The sequence below is a fragment of the Macrobrachium rosenbergii genome, chromosome 18, assembly GCF_040412425.1.
Source record: "Macrobrachium rosenbergii isolate ZJJX-2024 chromosome 18, ASM4041242v1, whole genome shotgun sequence".
Lineage (NCBI taxonomy): Eukaryota > Metazoa > Arthropoda > Malacostraca > Decapoda > Palaemonidae > Macrobrachium > Macrobrachium rosenbergii.
Window position 1 is genome coordinate 11,221,876 of NC_089758.1, and position 25,373 is coordinate 11,247,248.

Here is a 25,373-nt window from a genome sequence, read left to right on the forward strand (position 1 = left end):
AAAAGGATCGAAAGGAGTTGCAGCTAGGGACCGAAGGCACGCTGCAAAGAACCTTAAGTAATGCCTACAGCGCACCGCATGAGGTGCACCGACGGCACTAACACCACCCCCCCACCCTACGGAGAGTTTAGAGGTCAACACCCGATTTACGTTGAATACCTAACCGTACCTTTAAGGATGTGGCCACGTTGGCATAAGACTACATTAATCTACACCAACCAATCATTATTTGTCAATATGGCGTGCCCTAGGAACTAACGCCCGTTCTTGCATATAGCCAGCTCAATCTAAAACATCATATGACAGCAGAAGATGGGTGGCTGAAACAATACCGTAAATGTCCTTATTAAAATAATAAAAACACTGCAAAGAATCATTACATTTTCCCTACTGAGTAATGGAATAGAAGTAAATGCGGCTACGAAATGTCTTCATCCACACAACAATATATTCAGGAACACCATAATATGTAAACAAACGACCACATGATGACAAACCGCAAATGAAAAGCATCCAGCTCGCACCCTCTCTACGATTCTCAGGAAACGAAAAATAGATTGGGACGAAATGACTGAACACTCGCCTCAAGGCATCTATACCAGGCTGCGCATGCCACGTGGCTGGGGACCACAGATACAATATATTGTATTCTCCAGGCCTCTAAGTCACCCTTGCAACTGGAATAACTTAACTCTACATGTAATCGTTATCTAAATGTGCATGACAGATTTTCTTCGCTTATTTACTTTCTTTTAAGCATTAAAACAGCTACGAGATAACGTTACAGCCCTCTTTTACGCGTTCACCGTTGAGAGAGAGAGAGAGAGAGAGAGAGAGAGAGAGAGAGAGAGAGAGAGAATTATTTGATATATGTCTTACGATAACAAAATACTATCACATACATTTGAATCTGTCTTACGAATAAAAGACAAGCAAAATATTATCAATCATTATTCATTCCTAATCTTATCAGTTTGATGCACGAAATAAAAGACAAGCAAAATATATTATCGTATTGGCAATCATTATTCAGGTTTCTCTATACAGAACTCAGTCATATTATATATATATTTATATAAGCAGTTTGATGCTATATATATCATATATATATATATATATATATATATATATATATATATATATATATATATATATATATATATATATATATATATATATATATAATGCATGTAAATATATTCAGTTGTATTATCCTCAGTCACAAGAAGATAAAATACATCGATGTACTGCACAGTGAAAACGGAGGGAGAAAGGACATACAGATCTTAATTTGTCCCAACAGTTCCGTCATCCATCGGGCCTCTTCCAGGGCGAAACAGCTGGGACAAATTAAGATCTATTTCCTTTCTTCTTCCATTTTTTCTCCTTCGTTTTAACTGAGGGGTAGAGTATATACAGTCACACAGACACACACACACACACACACACACACACACACATATATATATATATATATATATATACTAAGTCCACGTCAGAAGGTGAGTGAAAACCGGGACTTTGAACACGTACTTTCGTAGTTTATTCTACATATATATACATATATATGTATATACTTATATATACACACACACATATATATATATGTGTGAAACGGGATAAATTCCATAGTTGTTAAGAGTTTCTTGATGAATCCACGTATTTACCCATTCCTGATTTACGATAACCAAGTCTAAACGAAGCAAATAAATGGCATCTAATCAAACAATGCATGAACGACAGGAACAAAAAACAGCAGTCCCACTTGTACAATCTTATTTCGGATAAACAATAAACAAGGAAACGCGCTTTACATGAATGTAGCCTAAACCCTACCTGTGTCATCTCCTTTTTTCTGTTCGTCGTCAGTTCTTCCAAGGGATAGCAAAAGAAACACGAATAACGTAAATAATAACTCTCTTGCGCCGATCATCTTGAGACACTCTAAGACAGGCGCGGTCACAGTATCCCTCCTTGCGATACTGCTCGGAGGCCGCCAGGAAGATTACGTGGAGCCCTACGCAGAAGGAAAATAAATTGTAATTCATTTTTACCGCGTGCTTACGTGTGAATGAATGTCTTCTCTTCTTTCACGGTATGCTTTGTTTTCCTTAACCTACTGGGTCTGTCGACGGTTTGGTTACGTTTATCTGCATTTCTTTTCCCATTTCCTTATAAAGTTCGTTAAGCTTTGAGAAACAACGCCAGAGACTTATGCTATTCCTACCGACGGGAGCAATAACTTTCGAAATATTCTAATCTCTCCTCAAACCAAGCTCGTTTATTCATTTTACGACATCAAGCTAAAATGTTTCCAGTTCTTTTCGTTAATAATCCAGTACGATATGCCTTCGCAAATACAAATAAAACATATACTTGCGAGTGTGATAATGATTGTATAAGAAGGTACAAACATTCTACATTGCTTTGAACTGTTTTGTGTTTGTTTCCGTCTCACTTATCGATCAAGTGAAATTTAAGGTTTTCACACTATTTCTCAATAAAATTAAGTATCATATTGTGGCAATGATGCACATCCCACCAGCAAGGGAGCAAGGGTTCGATTCCTAGAGAGGAAGGGGAACAGGGTGCGTTACGTTATAACAAATTGTACCTCTATTGACCTAATAAGGACTGTAATGGGTCACAACTAGGAAGGAGAAAGGCACAGGGCTAGCAACCTCATACTAGAATTTTAATGTAGCATTTTTGGATGTTAGTGATCTGTCGTTCAATATATATATATATATATATATATATATATATATATATATATATATATATATATATATATATATATATATATATATATATATATATATATATATATATATATATATATATAGGACGACGGATCATTAACATCCAAAAATGTTACATTATTCCCTTTATGAGGAAGAATCGTTGCATGTGGAATAAGTTGGATTTCAACCTGCTACCTTCTACGCTAAACACAAATAAATATGAGAAAGGTTTGTTTTACATTGGTGGCAAAGCGTAAGATATGTATAAAGATGCAAAACGACCGATGCGCCCATACAATTGCAGAATAAATCTTCTGGAAGGAAATTCTCCACCAAAAACACACAGCGTTTTCCTGACATCAATCATATCTCTCTGGTCAAAATGTCACGATGCTTTGAAGTATTGAAAAAAAAAGTGTCCCGTACGATAAACAAGAAAAGGTACAAGCACTTCACACAAACCTAAATTCTTCACAAGGGCTGCCCACTGGAAATTCGCCAGAACATTTCTACTTCGAGTAAAGACAGCTCCCCAAAATGTTAAAACACTGGTCAAGAGATCCCGCCACCGGTCGTGTTTACCGCATCAGTATTCACTTCCTGTAAAGAGAGAGAGAGAGAGAGAGAGAAAAAAAAAAAAAGGCATCCACATCTATCTTCGGAGTACTTTTCTCTCTCTCTCTCTCGGCGAGGTAATCCCTATGCATGTAAGTATGTACGTACGTATGTATAATATATATATATATATATATATATATATATATATATATATATATATATATATACATACATACATACATACATACACACACATACAGTATATATATATATATATATATATATATATATATATATATATATATATATATATATATATATATATATATGATTATAATCACTTTAGTATGTGATTCATTACAAAAGGTAATGTGATATATACATACATACATAATATATATATATATATATATATATATATATATATATATATATATATATAACACATATATATACTGTATATATATCATTAAGCTGTTACCCTGACAAGAGTGACTCCTTAAAAAATGAAACAAAAGTTACAGCCACTTTCATACTTCAACCGCTGAATAGAGGATGAACCCCCTATGCAGTAAAACCTCCACAATATAGCTGCTTCGTACATCTACAACGAAGACTCATAAGTAATGTTTCGAAGACGCCTGCAAACACTGCACAATTCACCCATCTCTTGTAAGCATCTTAGCGTTTCCTGGATAATAATACCCTTCCTTTCCATTGACTGTTTCACAACGATTATCCAATAATTTCTAAGTCCGCCCTGTCCTCCGGCCTCCTAACACTTCTGAACTGCACAATCTTTTCACCATCCTACCATCCTTTCTTTCGGCATGGTCGAATAATTTATGACAGTCAGAGCCACTCTATTGCTTATACTAACCTTTATACCGTTTCTATGCAACTCAGCAACCCTCTCCCTTGGAATTTTCTTGAATCACACACACTCCATTATCCCTTTTCACTCGTGCGTCATTCAGCTCTGCCTCTCCTCTTTGTAGGGAAATCTTCAAAAACTCACTCTATAGAACCAAGACTACAATCACTTCAGATGGCATCTCTCTTTACATCTTTTATTATAACCACTTGTGCGTTGGCCCCGTAGAGGGGTAATGCCATCAGGGAACCTCACGCGGTGCACTGTAGGCTTTACCTAAGGTTTTTTGCAGCTCCCTTCGGCCCCTAGCTGCAGCCTGCAACCCCTTTCTTTACTTTTACCGTAGGTCCATTCATATTCTCTTCCTCCATATTTCTTTCCACACTCGCCTATCACTTGTTTCATAGTGCAACTGCGAGATTTCCCTCCTGTTACACCTGTGGAACCTTTCTTCTCTCAGCTTTCCTTTCACTGCCGAATGTCCTCATAGGTCCCTTGGGCCTAAATTCTATATTCCATTCCATTCCATTTATGCATTTACTTTCTCTCTATACTTACTTTCCAGCGAAATAACTTACTGTGCTCCTTAAAGTCACTGCTCACCTTCTCCCTTCTATCTGAATTACTTTCCTTCTTTTTTGACCACCCTATTCGACCTCTTGTATACCTCTTCACGGTCCTCTCTTCACTCACGCAATTGCGCCTCATATAATCTTCCTCTTTTTTCTCTTAATTAAACCTCTCATTTCATCACCCCACCACATGTTTTATTTCCCTTTTCCATCCTCCTACACCGAATAATATTTCCTGCTCCCCTACGGACTATGAAACAACTGATAGGCGAGTGTGGAGAGAAATATGGAGGAAGAGAATATGAATGGACCTATAGTAAAAGGAAGAAAGGGGTTGCAGGGTGCATCTAGTGGCCGAAGGGACGCTGCAAAGAACCTTAGGTAAAGCGTAAAGTGCACCGCGTGAGGTTCCCTGCAAGATCTCTAGATCTTGGTTCCCTGATTGCACTCCCCCTCCCCCCTACGGGACCAACGCACAAGTGGTCATAATAAAAGATGCATCTGCTCTCCCTCCCTCCGTCAAACGCTAGTCCATATTCTATTAATTTTCTCCTTAAATGGTCTTGTAATACACACACACGTGTATATATATATATAATATATATATATATATATATATATATATATATATATATATATATATATATATATATATATATATACAGTATATATATATGTATACACACACATACACACACACACACACACACAAAAAAGTATCAATTAAAATCGAAGTCACTAAACCTTGGGAATGACTTGACCCAAAGAGAATCATAACTGAATTGGCTACGGCTCATCTTTCTATCTAAACCAAAGGGCTAAGTTAAACCCAGGCTAAGGCAGGCGCACTTATCAATTATAATCCCCCTTAGGTGTAAATCTTTCCCAAGGTAGAGGAAATTTCATGTAAAATGATATTTGCGGTTTAATATTTTAATATAATAGAATTCGTACATACATACATACATACACACACATATATGTATTATACGTATATAAGTGTGTATCTATGTATGAATGTATATACATATACATATATATATAGGTATATATATATATATATATATATAAATATATATATATATACATATATATATATATATATATATATACATATATATATACAGGTATGTATGTATGTATATATATATATATATATATATATATATATATATATATATATATATATATATATATATATATATATATATATATATAAACTGCTCATGAACGCGAAACCTTTAAACACATGCCAACCATACAACCTGTTTATGCCCATATAAACACAAAAATATAGTTTAATAACCATTATTACATATACAATCCAAAGAATAATAAAAAAAATCATGCGAACAGTATATATTATACGGTACAGTATAAGAAACAATTTTTCACTTAAAGGAAATGGACTATTTATGATTATTGTGTACCCTATTGTGCAGCACATAGCACTACAGTACATGTGTTCAGCCTGTACTGATGGTGATGATCTAGCGTTATCATTTTTATTGTTTTCATCGTTTTATGCTGTGAAAATTATGACAAAACACCATAAAAATCATTGGAATTGATTTATAAAGTTTAGGCCAAAGGAAAAGCACTGGAACCTATGAGGTCATTCAGCCCTGAGAGGGAAACTGAGACTAAAGACGGTTTTAAAGGCGTAGCTGGGGGACGACCTCGCAGTTCCCCTATGAAACTATTATGCAGAGAGGGTGGAAAGCAAGGTGGGAGAAAGAGAATATGAACGTAGGTACAACAAAAGGAATGAAAAAGGTTGCAGTTAGTGGCCGAAGGAACGCTGTAAAGGCTTGTAAGTAATGCCTACAGTGCATAGCGTGAGGTGCCCTGATAGCGCTACCCCCCCTACGGAACACCAAGAAATAAAAATATGAGAAATGATAGGGGACAGAAGGGAGGTGTGTGTGTGTGTTTATGTGAACGGTTCAAGTATATAGGTTTTTTTTTAGCGCAGTATCGGAATACTTAATTTCTCTCTCTCTGGTGGGTAGGTATTGGGCAGAATAAAAGGTAACGCATGGGACTTTAGCATCACATGACAAATTTTTTTTTTATAATGTTTTCAATTGTTGATATGGCTCACGCGATTTGAATTTCGTTTAAAAACTATTTTTTCCACAGTGGACCTACGTTTAATAGGAGCCGACTGTGTACCTACGTATATATATATATATATATATATATATATATATATATATATATATATATATATATATATATATATATATATATATATATTGCTAGCCAATGCTCTTTTTTTAAGGACCAAGCAGATGCTGATACCTATACACAGCTGGCTGACCCCAGGATGCGTAGGCTGGAACTATCACTGGACCTAGCGAACATAAAGTGCGTAACACGGTAAGCTGGAACTATCAAAGGACCTAGCGAACATGAATTGTGTAACGCGGTAGGCTGGAACTATCAAAGGACCTAGCAAACATGAATTGTGTAACGCGGTAGGCTGGAACTATCAAAGGACCTAGCGAACATGAAGTGCGTAACCAAAATGGGAAAACAAAACACCCCTGGCTCTGTCACTAAAAAAAAAAAAAAATATAACCCCCAGTTTATACTTGTCCCGTCACGAAGCTCTCACATGGGATGGTAGGGACTCAAAGCAAAGAACTGGGACGTCTTTGGACCCCTAAAAAACACATAAGTGATTCCCAGCACAAACATCGGTAAATTAAATCAGATCAATTTGTATAGAAGTACATACAAACATGTATTATTTTAACGCAAAGGACCTTTCTCTGGGAAAACAAAACACTGTCTTTATATATATATAAATATAACCCCATTTATATATATATATATATATATATATATATATATATATATAACTATATATATAAAAACACAAAAATGATTCGACACAAACATCGGTAAACAAATCATATATATATATATATATATATATATATATATATATATATATATATATATACATATATATATATATATTGATATATATATACATTTATATATATATATATATATATATATATATATATATATATATATATATATATATATATATATATATACACATATATATATATATATATATATATATATATATATATATATATAATACATGAGTGTACACGTATGTATATATTTACGTGTTTTTGTTACATAGATTGAAAAAAAATTGAACATAACTGAAAAGCTGACAATGACTAGCGTGGTAAGTGCAAAGAAATTTTCCATCCTAGAACCGGATCCAAGAGGTTAATCTAAAACTAAATGACTCATTATCAAAACACTGAATGGTGGATACACATACCTTTAATATGTTGCACACCTTCTTCCGACTGGCTTTGGAAATTTTAACATTCCTTTAATTCAAAGTAGCTAGTGGATGAATGTTAATTCGTAATATGGGTGTTACAGACTAATACACACACAAACAAAGCCACTCCAACATCTCCTAAAAACATAACAGACACCTCACACATCTCGACTGTCGACTTAAACCGCGCAACGACTCCTCGCTGCTGGGAGAAAGGGCCCTGGTGACTGGTACAATACAAGTACATACACTACCGGGGGTCTAAGCGATGACAGGCAGGGCAGCCGATCGAGACTACAGTCTACCCCGAAGCCAAATCAAAGTCCTTCAAAAGAAGGCATCGTGCTTACCCCACACAAATGGAAAAAAAGGCACGTTAAAAGAAGAAGTGAATAAAGTTTTAAAGTTGGGAAAGAGCAACATGACATGTATAACTTGTACGGGATCAAACTACGGCACAAAGCACAAGCTGCAAAGGCTAACAAAATCGTCGAATGAAGAGGCAAAAGAATACATGACACAGTGAGGAAATAATTAAGAATGAAAAATTCAAAGGTCATCCCCAGGTGTGAAGGGTGCACTAAAAGCTATGATCCCGTAGGTGAGGAAGGGTAAAAGGAATGTCCCCATAGGTGAAGCAATGTCCCTGAAGGTTAGGAAAAAGCCAAAGGGAAGTTCTCTTAGGTGACTGAATAGTAAAACGGATGCCCCGTAGGTAAGGAGGTACAGTGATAAATAGGATATCTTTGAAGGTGAGGAAGGAGTGAAAGGTGTGTCCTTAAAAGAGAAAACTAAAAGTGATGTGCCATAGATGAGGAAAAGGTAAAAGGAATCTTCCCACAGGTGAGGAAAGGATAAAAATGGATGTCCCCCATGTGTGAGTTGAGAGTAAGAAGGATGCTTCCATGAGTGAGAAAAATGAGAGGGGTTTCTTTGTACGAGAGGAAAGACTTGGAAGGATGTCCGTATACATAAATGAAGGCTAAAAAGGATGTCCTGTGCATGAGTAAAAAGGTAAAATGGACGCGCCCTCTGGGTGAGGAAAGAGTAAAGGGGGATATCCAACTAGAGTATGAAAGTGTAAAAGAGCTGTTAAGGTGAGGGAGGACTAAAAGAGATGTTTCAAAAAGTGACGAAGTGTCCCCCATGCGTACAAGAGTAAAAGGAACGTCACTTGTAGTGTGGAAAGGTGAAAGGTATGTCCCTAGGTATGTGGGAATGTACAAGGGATGAGCTCATATGAGGGAAAATATAAAAGAGATGTCCCCCATAGCAGAGGAAAGGATAAAGGGATTTTTCCAAAGATGAGGTGAGGTAGAAGGGATGTCCCCAAAAGTGAGGAAGGAGGAAAAGTGATTTTCTTTTGGTAATGATAGCATAAATGAGATGTCCTTCTTAGAGAAGAAAGAGTAAAAGGGACATTACTATATGCAAGGAAGGAGTGAAAAAGGATGTCCCTCTCCGTGAGAAAAATGTAAGAGATAAATTCATATGTGTGAAGATGGAGTAAGATGAATTTTCCTCTATGTGAAGGAAAAGTAAAAGGATGTCCCCCTTGGTAAAACAGAGTAAAAGGGATTTCCATCTCGGTAAGGAGAGAGCAAAATGGATGGCAATCTAGGCGAGGAAAGAGTAAAAGAGGTGTCCCTCTAAGTAAGGAAAGAGTAAAAGGTGTTCTTCAAGGTGAGGAAATGGTTAAAAGGACGTCTCTCTAAGTGGTGAAAGAGTAAAAGTTACGTCTGCCTAAGTGAAGAAGCTATGAGAGGGAAGTAACTGTAGTAGAGGAATGAGTAAAGGAGAATCCTTCTACATGAGGAAAAACTACAAGGGATCTTCACTTAGGTAAGGACAGATTAAAAGGGGGGAAACCGCTCCAGGCGAGGAGGGGGCAAAAGGTATACCACTCTATGTGAGCAGTGAGTAAATGCGATGTCCCTCTAAGGTAGGAAAGAACAAAAGGCGTGTCACTCTCAGTGAGGAGGGTAAAACTGCGTTCTCTGGATGAGGAAAGAGTAAAAGGAGGATGTCCCTATGAGGTGAAAACAGGTTGAAGGGATATCCCTTTATGGGAAGAAAAATAAGAGGGATGTCCCTTTATGCAAGGGAAAAGAAAGTAAAAGGGATGTCCTTTTATGCCAGGGAAAAGAAAGTAAAAGGGATGTCCCTTTATGCAAGGAAAAAGAAAAAAGACTAAAAAAAGACTGAACTTAAAAGAGATAGATGTCAGTATAAGTGCGGGCAGATTTTGAGAAACTTCAGTCCCTTTGAGATGGCACTTCTGACGGAAGAGTTGTTTAATTTCAAATACAATTACTGAAAATGCAAAAGCATTCCCACAAGTTTCAATAAGGACTCTTGAATCTTTGAAGGTGAGTTGTTGCGACGTATACTTGACGAAAAATAGCAATAAGACGTCAGAATTATTTATTATACGCTCATGAAACAAGACTCAAAGGCCATGTCATTCAACTTTCCAAAGAGCTGACTGAAGGTTGACATAGAAATAATGGAGATAACATACCGTCAAGAATAGAAGCACGATAACAGACTAATAAATATGATGAAATAATAAAGATTTCATATATATATATATATATATATATATTATATATATATATATATATATATATACATATATATATATATATATATATATATATATATATATATATATATATATATATATATATATATATATATATATATACATATATATATATATATATATATGCATAAAAACATGGCATCTGAGCAACGTCAGGAAACATGAGAACCTGGCAGCTGGCTTACAAATCCCATTTAAAACAACGAGCATTACCATGATACAGCAAAAATGAAGCCAAGACAAAGATTAACCTCGACAAACCCAAATGGCTGGGTGGGGCGGATTTTAAATAGATTACACTTGAGAGAGAATTATTATTATTATTATTATTATTATTATTATTATTCGGTAGATGAAACCTACTCATATGGAACAAGCCCACAGGGGCCATTCATTGACTTGAAATTCAAGCTTCCAAAGAATATGGTGTTCATTAAGATGATGTTAAGTATATCTTAGTTTAACCAGACCACTGAGCTGATTAACAGCTCTCCTAGGGCTGGCCCGAAGGATTAGATTTATTTTACGTGGCTAACAACCAACTGGTTACCTAGCAACGGGACCTACAGCTTATTGTGGAATCCGGACCACAGTATGACGAGAAATGAATTTCTATCACCAGAAATAAATTCCTCTAATTCTTCATTGGCCGGTCGGAGAGTCGAACGGTGGGCCAACAGCGTGCTAGCCGAGAGCTCTACCCACCCCTCCAGTGAAGAACTATTAAGAAGAAGTAAGAGGAAGTAAAGGGAAATACAGAAAGTACAGATACCACTTATTAAAAATAAAAAAAAATAAATCATAAATATAAATAGATAAGAATGTTATAAAATGCAAGACGAATACTATTAGGGTAGTAATGCATTGCGTTTTCGCTTGAACTAGTTGAGTAGCTGAGAAAAAGGAATCAGGGTTACTATATAGATGACAAAAATTCCTAAAGTGGAAATTTGAAAAAAGGAACTGCGTGCGGGTATGCAACTGACGACAGAATCCAAACGAAACTCCTTTCTATCTTCTTCGACCAACAAGTTATAAAACTGTAATGAATTGATCTGGCTTATCAATTCACCGCTGAAGTATATGATTAACAATGGTTCCATCATCTCTCTCTCTCTCTCTCTCTCTCTTTCACAATTCGAAACAATATGAATGATTACTAAGTAGCCTCAAAACTTCCTTACATATGCACATACTCTATTCAATATTAGAGAGAGAGAGAGAGAGAGAGAGAGAGAGAGAGAGAGAGAGAGAGAGAGAGAGAGAGAGAGAGAGAGAGAGAGAGAGAGAGAGAGCAATTTCGAAATATCCGTTTGGTATTTTTAGATTCTCGTATTGTCTGGAAGTAATGTTGAAAGATGACAAAAAACTGAATCCCACCAGGGACTCAATCTGCCTAATTACCTAGAGTTTAGTAATAAAAAGTCGTTAAAAAGAATAGACTGGAAAGTTGCCATGCCTCGGCTAATGACAATAGCTAACCTACCTCCTCCCCCACCAACTAAAGCGTAAAGCACTCAGCTCGTGACAGTAAAAGCTGAGACCTAAATATGACTTCCCGAGCACTTTCGTGTATTAAGAACTGTCTCAACAACAACTATATTAAATCGCGCTTTCCGTTCTTCCTTAATCCTAAGATCAGCTTTCTTTCAAGAGGCAGCACTCTTTCCATCTACTTTTCTTTTTACCCCTTTTCCTTAAACCTTAGCTACTTGAGTCAGTTGTTATCCCGTCGGTTCTTTATATATAAAAGACCGCAACACAAAACAATGCTATTTTCCTTAATGGATTAAACACAGTGTCGAATAACCTTCCCGTTTTTTCAAAGTCTCCTCACATGACGTTAAAAAAAACACAAGTAAAGAATTCTGCAGCTGAAAAATAAATGGTACTACATATTCTAGGAATTGTTGACATCAACTGAATCCAACTTTGACAAGATAGCCAAAGGTGATACAAACTACGCAATTTAATATTGCAAATCTTGACTGAGTAGATCTGTGACGAGTAGACAGGTCGATTTTACAGTACAAACTAGAAATCGGCTTCTTAAACTTCCTACCGGAGGAAATTTAATAAGATATCTGTAAAGTTTAATTTAATATAAAACAGCCTCTCTATCAACAAGAAAGTTTGTTAACGTGTAGCGAATGACCTTATTTCGAAGACAATAAACAAACGAAAATAACTATATATACGCAGGGATAAATAAATAAAAAATCTTTGAGTTTCTAAGAAGAAAGCTTCTACAAATGGAAAGACAATGTAAAAACACAGCTCATGTTTCTGTCTGTACACTGGATTTCAAAACTCTAAAGTTACTAGACAGTAACAAAAAACTGAAAATATTGCTGAGATGTCACAACTGTAGGTGTATGGCTGGAGAGCTGTGGCAAGATCAAATTACGGTGAGGTTGTTGCGAAAAGATATGTTACTCAGTGAACTGATATCGGACGGAGGCGTCGCGATTGATGAGATGGTCTGGACATGTGATGAGAATGGGTAAGAAACAGTTATTCAGAAAAGTAGTAGATATGGAAGAAACAGGACACAGGCCAGTGGGAAAAGTAAAAAAAAAAAAAAAAAATCCTGAAAAGGGGCACAGATAACGACCCCGACCAAATCAGAGAACAGTGGAGATATCTCATGGGAACAGTGGAGATATCTCATGACCCGATTCAAGTCTAAACCCGGAAGGGAAAGACTAACGTAAAACAATAATGATGACAACACTTATTGGTTGATGGAAATCTGTTGCTCACTTCCTCCATCATTATAATTGAAAACGTATTCAGGGCTTCCAGGAACGCTACTCTTTTCGTCTGGATTGTCATTACCGTACCATTATTAATGCTATGACCGACTTCGTGGCAGAGATAAGAGGAAGAAAGGTTAGATGGAATTTGATGAAGCTTCGCACTATAATACTTAGATATGACGACATACCTGTAGGTTACGTGATATAACGACTATACCGAAAATCCGCTAACAAACTAAAATTCACATTTAGCATGTATTATCTACGTATGCTGATAAATAGAAGTTGTTAACTTACGGGGAATTAAGACCGGGGGAGCCAGGTTTATTTGGTCACGTAATTTAAAAATTTTAAAAACTTATATAACTCATGAGACTATTCGTCCCATTTGATATGTAAACTGCCATGTGTGAGGTAAACTAAATCACGGGGAAAATTCAGCTAATTAGCATATATAATATATATATATATATATATATATATATATATATATATATATATATATATATATATATATATATATATATATATATATATATATTATAATGTAATGTGTACGTGCGTGTCTGTGGGTAGACACTGCACATGTTTTCACGGGTCAAACTACCTCAGACAGATATGGAGTACAGTATATAAGTATAAAAAGATCGGAAGGCATACTAAGAATATAACAACAATAAGTGGTTAGTCACGTTTGTTTGTGTATTTATCACCAGTTAGTGTAGGAGGTTGGTTGGGTTGGGAATTCGCTGGCACCATCTCTGATGCCAACATTAAGGACAATATTGACTTGTTAAATATAAACTGAATAATGTACAGATTAATGGTTAGTTTGGACTTGACTGCATTATTCACAAAGGTACCTATTGACGATCTTGCGACGTTTTTAGCGGATATGCTTGAGAACTGACGATTTACGGAATATTCTTCGAAAACAATTGTTCGAAAATAGTTGTTCGATAACAACTCCTCGGAAACCACTTGTCCGATTTAGTAATTGTTCAAACCAACAGTTTACGGACAATTCTTCGAAAATGTAATTTGACAGCTGTAATCCAAGAAAACTCAAAAATTTTTTTTTAGTTTAAAGGATACACCCTTCGCAAAGAAGTGGCTGAATTTATTCAAAGCGAGAAAGGCTATTAATGAACGGATTCCTTTATGTTAACGACAAGCAAGTAAGATCAAAGGTCTACTGGAAATGCACACATTTTGCTGAAAAGTGCAAAGGACGCGCTATAACAGCTGATGGCTCCATTAGTTCTACTTTCGGTGAGTAAAATCATGCTGGAAATCCGACAAATGTTGAAGTACGCAAGTTTTTAGACAAAGTGAAAACAGACGGAAAATCAACACGAGAGTCTCCTCACTGTATTATATCTAAAGCATCTTCTGAATCGAGTGGCTGTGTTGCAGCCGCTCTACCGCAAACCAGCATCATAAAGCGATTAATTCGTCGAGTGAGGCTGGAAGAGCTGTGGTTAATTATCGGAGCGAAATATCATCTTCTGAAGAACATACGAAAACAAACAAGGGTGACCCTTTTTCACTATTCGAATCTGGAGAAGTAGAAGACCGGGTGCTGATAATTTCAACCCAGAAAAATCTAAGCGTGCTTGCTTCATGCAAGCATTATTTTATAGATGGTACCTTCAAAACTGTGCCAGTTATTTTCGAACAGCTTTACACCATTCATGGCATGAAAAAACGGCTATCTCATACCTTTGGTTTTTGCGTTATTACCGAATAGGAAAGTAGAAACATACCAAATTTCTTAGAACTGCTAAAACAACAGCACCAACTTCAAATGCTGATTCTGTATACACAGATTTTGAGCCCGCTATAGTAAGTGCAATTAAGGAAGAAATGCCATCTAGTAATCATTACGGGTGTTTTTTTATTTGTGTCAGTGTTTATATAGAAAAGTGTGTGAATTCGGTCTCAAGGGAAGGTATGACACTGATGTTGAGTTTTCATTCAACATTCGCATGTTGTTAGTGTTTGCGATCGTTCCTGCAGATAGAGTCGTTGAAGCATTCAATACACTAATGGATGAAAATATATATCGAGATGAAGCTTTACCGTAGTCGCCTATTATGAAGATACCTGGATTGGGGGGCCCGGTCGTAGGAATACGAGTCGCCCGCCTAAGTTTAAAATTGAGATGTGGTCCTGTTTTGAAAAGATACAAGGAGATTTGCCCAGGACAAACAACATTATTGAAGGATGGCACCGAGCATTCCTGCAACGAGTCTCTGGCTATCATCCAACTATCTGGAAATTTTTATCAGCACTGAGAAGAGAACAGGCGCCGAATGAAATTAATATCGAAACGCTATTAGGTGGAATCGAGTGCAACATAGGGAAAAAGAAATATCGGAAGTCTGCAGAGCGCTTGAAGTTGCTTACTGAAAAATCCTTCGAGTATCAGACTGTCATCGATTATTTGCATGCCGTTTCATATCATTTTAGTTTGTTAACTAGCATATGTTTTGTTTTAGAAAATTCAATGAATCAACACTTTTATTTAATCTTGTTTTATTATTTGAGACACTATCATCTAGAAAATAAATTCGTGTCCATTTTATTTTTCCATTTTTTTATAAATATCCTCTGATACTAATTAATTTTTTCATTCTCATAGTGGAAAATTATTATATACGCTAGTTCGAACAATTGTTATTTCAAACAACTGCTGATTCGAACAATTATTTTTCGAACAACTGTTATCGAACAATTGTTTTCGAACAATTACTTTCGACAAATTGTCCGGATACCGAACTGACAGTTGCATATACAAAGTTCCAAGCACACGCTAATAGAATTAATTAAAACTGTTGTAAAGAATGTAAATTTGAATTCAACGGGAAATTTTACTGTCAAAATTTTGGTATGGCAATGAGTTACCTTTTATCTCGTGTTAAGCCATTTGTATATGGAATTCTTCTAAAACAAAATATTAAGGAAAATCATTCCACGCAATGTAGTATGGCTCAGGTATGTTGATGACATATGTGAATGGCAAAGTAACGAAAATGTAAATAATTTCTTTGTTAAATTAAATGCATTAGTGCCACCAATGAAAGTCACTAAGGAAATTGAAAAAGGACGGTTACCTACCCTTTCTGGATTGCCTAATACATGGAACTAGTAAAGGGGTTCAATAGTGTACAGAAAACCCAACATTTCTGCCTATGTTCATTTTTATTCTGATAAGAGTAAAAAAGTAAAAAAAAAATTAGTTTTCCCATCCTTAAGAGCACTGCGTATATGTAGCCCTGAATACATTAATTATGAAATAGACGTGATTAGGAATATAAACAAGATATTGAAATATGCTCTCTGTATCAGACAATGCATTAAAAGCGGCAAAAAAGACATTTTAAGTTAACAAAAAATTAAGAAACTTATAACACCAAACACCTGCTTGTACTGCCATTTAATAAAAATTTCAAAGATATTCTCCATCTACTCAAGAATTCTGGAGTTAATTTAGCACTCAAGAACGATAAAATAGTGAAACATGAACTTATGAAGAACTCGCCGACAGTGCAAAAGGATATATACTGTATATCAGATTCCATGTAATTCTTGTGATAACTTTTATATCGGTCAGACTTAATAAACATTGGAAAAGACAGAGTAGAACAGCATAGAAGATGTGTAAGAAATGTACAGGCGAACAGTGGAATTTTTGTACATGTTAGACATAACAATCATAAATCAACTAGGCAGGAGCAAAAATAATAAGTTTATTCTGATAATGCAATAGAAAGAAACATCATTGAGTCTAGTTTTAGAAAAGAACGTTTCAGCAAAAACATGGACATTAGTCATGGCATATTTAAACTTAATCCATTAATCTCAAACCAATATGCAATGGGTAATTTTATTGAAGACACTGAAAAGGCGGGGATAAGGGAAGCTGGGATCTCTGGATTTGTAAAATTTGACCTGTCACCAATGAGGGTAGTACCCCACCTACAAACATCTGTCAGGTGCAAATACTTGTTTTCCAACCATTTTGTATGTTCGTATGCACTGCCTGTTACCATTAAAATTGTGAGTTTCTACCACTTTGTATCAGTCCTCTGATGATGGCTTACTTAGCAATACGTAAAGCCAACACAAGTCAGTATCTACAACTGAGTTTCGGCTCATCCTTGTGACTTTATATATATATATATATATATATATATATATATATATATATATATATATATATATATATATATATATATATATATATATATATAAATATATATATACACAGTATATATATAAACAATGACCAGACCTGTGTCTGGTCATTTAACGTCTACTAGATGAGGACAGTTAGTCCTAGAAAACTTGTAACTTTCTCTGAATAAATATCTCTGCCAGATACCATCCTGTTTAAATGAAGTCCTGTTATTATTAAATTATATATATATATATATATATATACATATATATATATATTATATATATATATATATATATATATATATATATATATATATACATATATATATATATATATATATATATATATATATATATATATATATATTATAATATATTTTATAATATACATACAGATTGTACATATATATATATATATATATATATATATATATATATATATATATATATAATATATAATATATATATATATATATATATATATATATATATATATATATATATATATGATTATATATATGATTATAATCACTTTTTTGTACACTCGGCATAGAAAAGTGAGGATACAGTTTTTTAAATCTTCGGACATATATTGCTAAATAATGAGACATCTGGCAAAATCTTTAGAAAGGGGCAACTTTAGAGGAGCTTCAGTCTTATTGTGTTTGTTTTTTTTGCTTGATCTCCTATAACTTTCAATCATATTCTACGGTTCTGAAATCATTGATACTTAAATGCAGTAGTAAGCTTTACAGTATTCGTTCAAGTTGTAATTTGCAGCGACAGTTCTGAGCAAAATAAACATTTTTCCACATAACCTACGAAGTAACCTTGCCCATATGAATTTATGACACCACACTGTAGTCTCCCCCAAAGCCAAATCAAAAGCCCTTCAAAGAAGGCATCGTGTTTACCCCATACAAAAATGGGAAAAAGCACGTTAAAAGAAGAAGAATGAACGGAGTGCTTGCATAATCGGAAACGCGATCTTCCATAATGAAATCAAGAGTTAAATTTGAGCTATGTCCAACGAAAGACTTGGGGAACAATAAAGGAACGAATGCAATGTTATGGTGAGAGAGAGAGAGAGAGAGAGAGAGAGAGAGAGAGAGAGAGAGAGAGAGAGAGAGAGAGAGAGAGAGAGAGAGAGAGCTGTTGTTGTGTAAGCCTAGGCCTTTATGTAGAGCTACTCATTTCAATATTTTTTTTCTTTGAGAGATTGAGCGATACTATATTTGTATATATGTTTTAGCAATGGGGAGAGAGAGAGAGAGAGAGAGAGAGAGAGAGAGAGAGAGAGAGAGAGAGAGAGAGAGAGAGAGAGATGCTGTTGTGTAAGCCTAGGCCTACATGTAGAGCTACTCATTCCATTATTTTTTTTTCTTTTAGGGATTGAGCGATACTACATTTGTACAGTATGTTTTAGCAATGGAAAGAGAGAGAGAGAGAGAGAGAGAGAGAGAGAGAGAGAGAGAGAGAATGGCAACGTTAAGAAACATCCAGTTACTTGTGTTTTGCCGCTGAAGTTAACGCGGTACTCCGCACATCATAGAGAACGCTCTTGCGGATTTAAATAGATTGGGTCAACCTGCCCTAGCTGTTACAACATTTACTGCCATTAATTCCAGCTGACCTTTAACACCGTTAAATACAAATATGAATGTGTAAAAATTAAAGAAATTATCATTACCTCGTATAATGACGCAATAATAAGCCTGTTCATCACGGAAAACTAGTAAATATTGCCGTTCTGATAAACAGTACTACACCGAGATATCCACACACACTCTTTTAGATCTCTATGAACGAAGTCATCTGAGAAATTCTCATTACTTCGGACATGGATGGTGTTTTTAAGTATCTGAACTTTTTGTTTTGCAGTTTTAACTTATATGATATAATTTGCATTGTATTTTCATATTCTAGAGTAAATTTACCGAGATTGTGTGTTTTCTGTAAGAAAAAAATTTAAATTCAATGAACGAAATCTAAAGAAAACTGTATCTTCACTTTTCTTGCCGAGTGTACATGATTCATTTATCACACACAACCACAGGTGAAAAAAAAGAGACAGGGTGTAGGTCCTGACTGGTTTCGACTTTATTTCCAAGCCATTGATGAAGGACTGATACATAGTATTAGAAGTCACACACACACACATAATATATATATATATATATATATATATATAAATATATATATATATATATATATATATATATATATATATATATATATATATATATATATATATATATATATATATATATATATATATATATATATATATATATACTACAGAAACAGTACTGACGAACATACACAACCCACAGGTGGGTGTCAAGGTAGGAGTGGCCTTTAAAACTCATTTGGCTAAAAATCACAATATACTTTCAGGGGACAATACTGATAAACGTACCAACCATAGGAGACTACAAATCCACACTTGACAGGTGTCAGGGAGGCAGGGTTGGAAAACTCATTAATACTGCTGCCCTGTACTGGGTTTACAAATATGATAATCTTATTTCCATACATCTCTACTGCCTACCATAAAATTTATACAATTTACAAATTTCTTTTGACATTAAAGGATCAAGTTTATACATCCCTTGACTGATATTCATATTATGGCTGAAACTTTCTTTTATATAGCTAGATTCGATGATATTCCTTTGCAGTGCGTTATTAGAATATATAATCCTTTTTACTCCTTCCCAGTTGATAGCATGATTGTTCTCACTAGCATGTACAAAAATATCACTGTTCCCCTGTGCATATCTCAACACATTTTTTATGCTGTTCTATTCTCTATTCCAGAGTTTTACCCGTTTGGCCAATATAAAAGTTGTCACAAGACTAACATAGAATTTTATGTACACACCTTTAGTATTGTCGGGAGAGTTCTTGATAAGTACATTTCATTGTTTTATTGTTCTTAAATGCGTGATTAAAACCAAAATTCTTAAAGTGGGGATATCTTTCATATTATTATTATAAGGCAGTACAAGCAAATTTTTTTGTGTTGTAAGGTTCTTTTTGGTTTTGATACAGTCTTTTTTGCTGCTTCTAATGCACTGTTTAATACACTGTCAGGATATTTCAATTTCTTGCCTGTATTCCTAATGTTATCTATTTCCTCATCAGTATATTCAGGGCTACACGCATGTAATGCTCTTAAAAACCGATGAAAAAACTGATTTCTTAACCTTATTGCTTTGTCCTGAACAGAAATACACATAGGAATAAATATTAGTAGGTTTTCTATACACACTATATTTAAACCCATAACTATTTCTTCGTATGAGGACATCCAAAAAGGGTAGGCACCCACATTTTCCATTTCCATAGTGAATTTATTTGATGGTATTAATTGATTCAACTTGGCAAAAAAGTTATTTACATCTTCGTTCCCTGGCCATACACAAATTATGTCGTCAACATACCTAAACCATGTTACACTGCGTGGAATTATGTTGTTTAATTCCACACAATGTAACATGGTTTAGGTATGTTTACGAGACCACATTTGGGTCAACCGCAAAGGTCAGCACTGCCGCAATACAATAATGGTGAGCCTCACCTTGGGGGAACAGCCTTTATGATCATGATATCACGTGCGTCAGGTTAGTATAACTTCACTTCAAAATAAGTTTTAAAGGATCTTCTTTACAGTACTGCTGTATGCATGCCTACAGAAAAAAAAAATGCTATGTAATCTTCATTAAAATGAAATGGAACACTACTAACATTTAAATTAAAAATCCTACTCACCAAGTCTGATTTGAAGAAGGCTCTCAGGCAACTGATGAGAAGAAGTGAAAGGCTTAATTGGAAAGGAGGCTGAGCACTGACTCTTCTATTTTATCAAGCTTGGTTCCAAGTTTCATTTTCTGGTGATAATATTCATATTTATGAACTATTATAGTCAAACCACTTTAAATGGTGAATGTTTTCATGACACCATTCCACAAATAAATTCATTCATAAAAAATTCCTTTCTTGGGCAGATATAGCAAATGCTCCAGTGTCTTCAAGGAACAATTCCACCAGTTAAGGACAGAAGTTATATTCTATTTTCTTCTTATCTGAATGATCTACACACACAATACTGTACTGACAATACTAATAACATTCTGTAGCAAACTTGCAACAATAAAATAACAGTTTTTGTGTACCAGTAACTTTTAATTTAGATGTAACTGAAGAACACAATCCTTTTTATCCAGTTGAAGTAGATAGAACCAAGCAAATAAAGCGAACAAATTATTAATGTAAACGAAACTTGAATAATTCATTTGAGTCTCTTAAAACTCTTCTAGCTGTATCATAACCAACAAAACTTGAAGCAAAAGTTGCAATTTCCTGTTTCTTATTCATAATCATGAAATCAAAGGTGAAGTAAAATTGCCTGTTATTTTCCACAACACATCTTTCCTTGGATGCCACTCAGGCAGGTTTGCTGAAGCACAAAGTATAGCTCCATTAAGAGAGATTTTAATAACAATGAACTACTGAGCTAAGTACCATACCTCTGTCACTGAAAAAGCACTCTAAAGTACACTTATATTACATAGTATACATTTCTGCTTATGCTGTGTACCTTTCTAATTACTGCACCTCCAATCAGCTAAGTCCACCTTTTCTAAGTATCCAAACATGTTAAAGATGCTATACTGAGGAAATTTTAGACTAAGTTTGGTCTACCAAAACAAACTTCATTCTCTTGACTCTTGAAGTACCCTTTCTGTGATGTTACTGTGAACAGCAGATCATTCACAGAATGGTCTTTGGTTTCCTTTCTTCGATAAACCATCAAGAAAATCCAACAAAAAGCTATTCCTTGCATTCTATTACTCTTTTAATCACTTCAGGAACAAATCAATAGACAATTTCAAAACAGTTTTGCAAAATAATTTTTTTCTAATTTCTTAATAAAGTTATTTCGCAACACAAAGATGCAGGTTCTAACGTAACAGCAATCTTCAGAAAAAAGGTGACAGCCATGCAGATGAATATTACACAGCTCAAACACCTCTAAATGTAAAGCTGACACCATAACAAGGAGAATTTTGGTAAAAAAAAATAATTCTGAACCTCTCATAGACTTTCCAAACTATGATATAAACTTAACCAAACTTTGGTACATTATCAAACAGACTGTTGTATTTCTTAAGATATTACAGTAATCCACAGACTACTATGTCCACTATATCAAACTGGATCGTTAAGGTTTGCCTTGGATAAATACTGTCTTAATTTCTGGTGTTTTGCCTCCCCTGCATCAAGTCCAAGAAGCCTGAAATCATATAAAAATGTCTATTATCAGCAGTTCTTCAAAAAAGATAAAGAACAAATTATTGTTATTCTGAAGTCATTCAAAAAGTCCAGTCATAACTCAAGGTTCTTCCAAGGCTTTCCAAGAGGGTTAGTTCTTAAATGATAAGTAATTATCAGGGCTAAGTAAACAAAGTTGGGCAGCTAGGAGGGAACAGATCAAATGCAGAAAATGAAATATAAAAGGCAAAAAGCAAAAGACCTATGGGGACTAAAGAACAGTATGAAAAAAACAGTATGAATTTACCGTCCTGTAACAGATCAGGACGAGTGATGAGAAGGGATAAGGAACAGTTGGTCAGAAAAACAATAGGATATGGATGTAGCAGGACAAAGACCTTCTGGAGGGCCTAGGATATCATGGAAAAAGGGGATACAAGACCTGATGGAGATTAAGCAGACAGGACACAGGACAGATGAGAGCTGATAGAGCTCATGATATATCTAACTGAATAAAGGGAAAAGCTGATGTAAAAACATTCATGATGATGATGAATAATGAGATACCATATTTATAAAACACATACAAATATGTGCCTCATAATACTTCTCTGAAGACTACATTATTTAAGTAATTTAAATGCATAGTATTTGCATGAAGCTGTTAGGAAAACTATGGACACTATGAAGACCGAAACTTTCTTGCATACCAAACTTTCCCTGAAGACAAAGTTATGACAGTAAACTAATCAAAAAAACAATTCAATATATACCAAATTATAAAGTAATTTGTATTTTTCCTAACACAAACTTACACTTTCATATATGGAGTACTTGCATACTGCAACTGTTACTGAATCATCTCAAAAACAAAATCCTTAGAGTTAGGCCTATGGTCACATGCAACCTGAGATGGCCTGACCCTACCATTGTGCTTAGAAGTACCAAAGACCCCTAATGTCCTCTTAAACAACAACTGTATCCACTTAGATTCTCAAAAGATGCCTACACAAGTGAAAAATGAAACGTGTGATCAGGAACAATTTAAGAATAGGGATGGGCTGTTTACAATAAACCATAAAGCATGTAAAAATCATATACAGTTTCAGTACTTAATTAAGTAGAACAGAGATATCAACAGCTGATAAACTACACAACCATACACATCCAATCTATCGATATTGATGCACTCTGTTGTAAGGAGACTTTTGTACATACCTGTACATTAGTAGCTTTAAATAAAATTTTGAAAAAAATGTGTGTTCAGAACATAATTAAAAAGGAAGCATATGAACTATTTACAATTTTAAATATAAAAAAAATAGTTATGGATAAAAAACATGACTTAAATAGAACAAATAAATAAAATACACTACAATGTGCTCCAAGTTGTATTCATTAGCCTTTGGCATATATAAAAAGTTTAAAGAGTTGCTCTCTCTATCCATCTCTCTTTTTTACTCATGTACTTTATTGCAAAGCTTTTGTACTTGGAAGCTTTCTCTAGAATTCTAATTATAGTATAGTTGCAGCTGTTTCTTTTTCAAGTTTCATTAGTTACCCAATTGTACATTTATTTGTGCGAAAATGCATAAACATTTGGATCACTTTTACTAATGCAAGAGCAAGTATACTGTGTCACTTGGACTGAAAGTGTAGTTTTGGGACTTGAGGAAATCACGTACAGCATATAAATTATAGTTCGTCTACATACAAGTAAATTAACCTCAAATTATTCTCTGCAATTAGACAAGAGGAGATGACATGAAAACTCTTAATGAACATTCATAATGATTAGACAACAGGAAATGGGAAGCATATACTATATCAACAACATTCATACTTTGTGTAAAAATTACTTCACAAGATGAAGTTTATTATTTTGGTGAAAAATCTATATTTATCCTGTCTTGTGAGAACATTTTTTGTAGCATATCTCCAACTGAACTATTACAGAAGCTTTTAAAAAGGCTTAATACTTGCCTGTAATCAGCAATCAGTGAAGCTATTGTATCATCTTTGCTTGATATCAGATTACGTAAGTGCTTAACTTCTTTGCTCGCACGTTTCCACGCTGACTTAGCTGCCTGTCTGCCACCTTCACTTTCAGCAAGACGTGAGCTCCAACTTATTCGTTCTTCCTTCAATTTGAGAGAAAGTTAAGACATTAATATGGATAAACTCAAACCATAAAGTAAAAAATAGAAACGTGAGATAACAGCATAAGTTATTAATATCAGCCATAAATAAAAATTATATCTGAATGCTGAACAGGAGATATGTTACCTTATGTGTAATTACTTCATTCAAGTTTGCTTAACAAATTAAGCTAATCATTAAAGCAGTAATGGTAATTACTTTTATACTACTATTCCATGTCCTACAAATTTTACAAAAGTAGTTTTGAAAATGTCTTTTTTTGCTATTAAAGCACAACAATATGCTTTGGAACTGTGACTGGCACTGAAGTGAATACAGTA

At 34.7% G+C, this 25,373-nt stretch overlaps 2 protein-coding genes across 6 annotated transcripts in view; both read right to left on the reverse strand.

Annotated features, from left to right (window-relative positions):
• Positions 1-21,527, reverse strand: part of LOC136848101 (multifunctional procollagen lysine hydroxylase and glycosyltransferase LH3-like) — a 126,057-nt gene extending 104,530 nt beyond the window's left edge. Inside the window, exon 1 of one of the 2 annotated variants that reach the window (XM_067120310.1) lies at positions 21,391-21,527. Coding sequence is in view for 1 of the 2 variants with exons in the window: in XM_067120309.1 (XP_066976410.1) it covers positions 1,837-1,933 (97 nt within the window). In the remaining variant the exon portion in view is untranslated. Of the gene's footprint in view, positions 1-1,836; positions 1,982-21,390 lie in introns of those variants that run through there. The other variant, XM_067120309.1, reaches the window with a different exon arrangement.
• LOC136848103 (centrosomal protein of 89 kDa-like) overlaps positions 20,998-25,373 on the reverse strand; it is a 29,727-nt gene continuing 25,351 nt past the window's right edge. For all 4 annotated transcript variants that reach the window (XM_067120312.1, XM_067120314.1, XM_067120311.1 and 1 more), the window contains exons 12-13: positions 24,877-25,034; positions 20,998-22,915 (exon numbers count right to left, since the gene is read on the reverse strand). In XM_067120312.1, the coding sequence (XP_066976413.1) occupies positions 22,831-22,915; positions 24,877-25,034 (243 nt within the window). In that variant the 3' untranslated portion in view covers positions 20,998-22,830. The remainder of the gene's footprint in view (positions 22,916-24,876; positions 25,035-25,373) is intronic.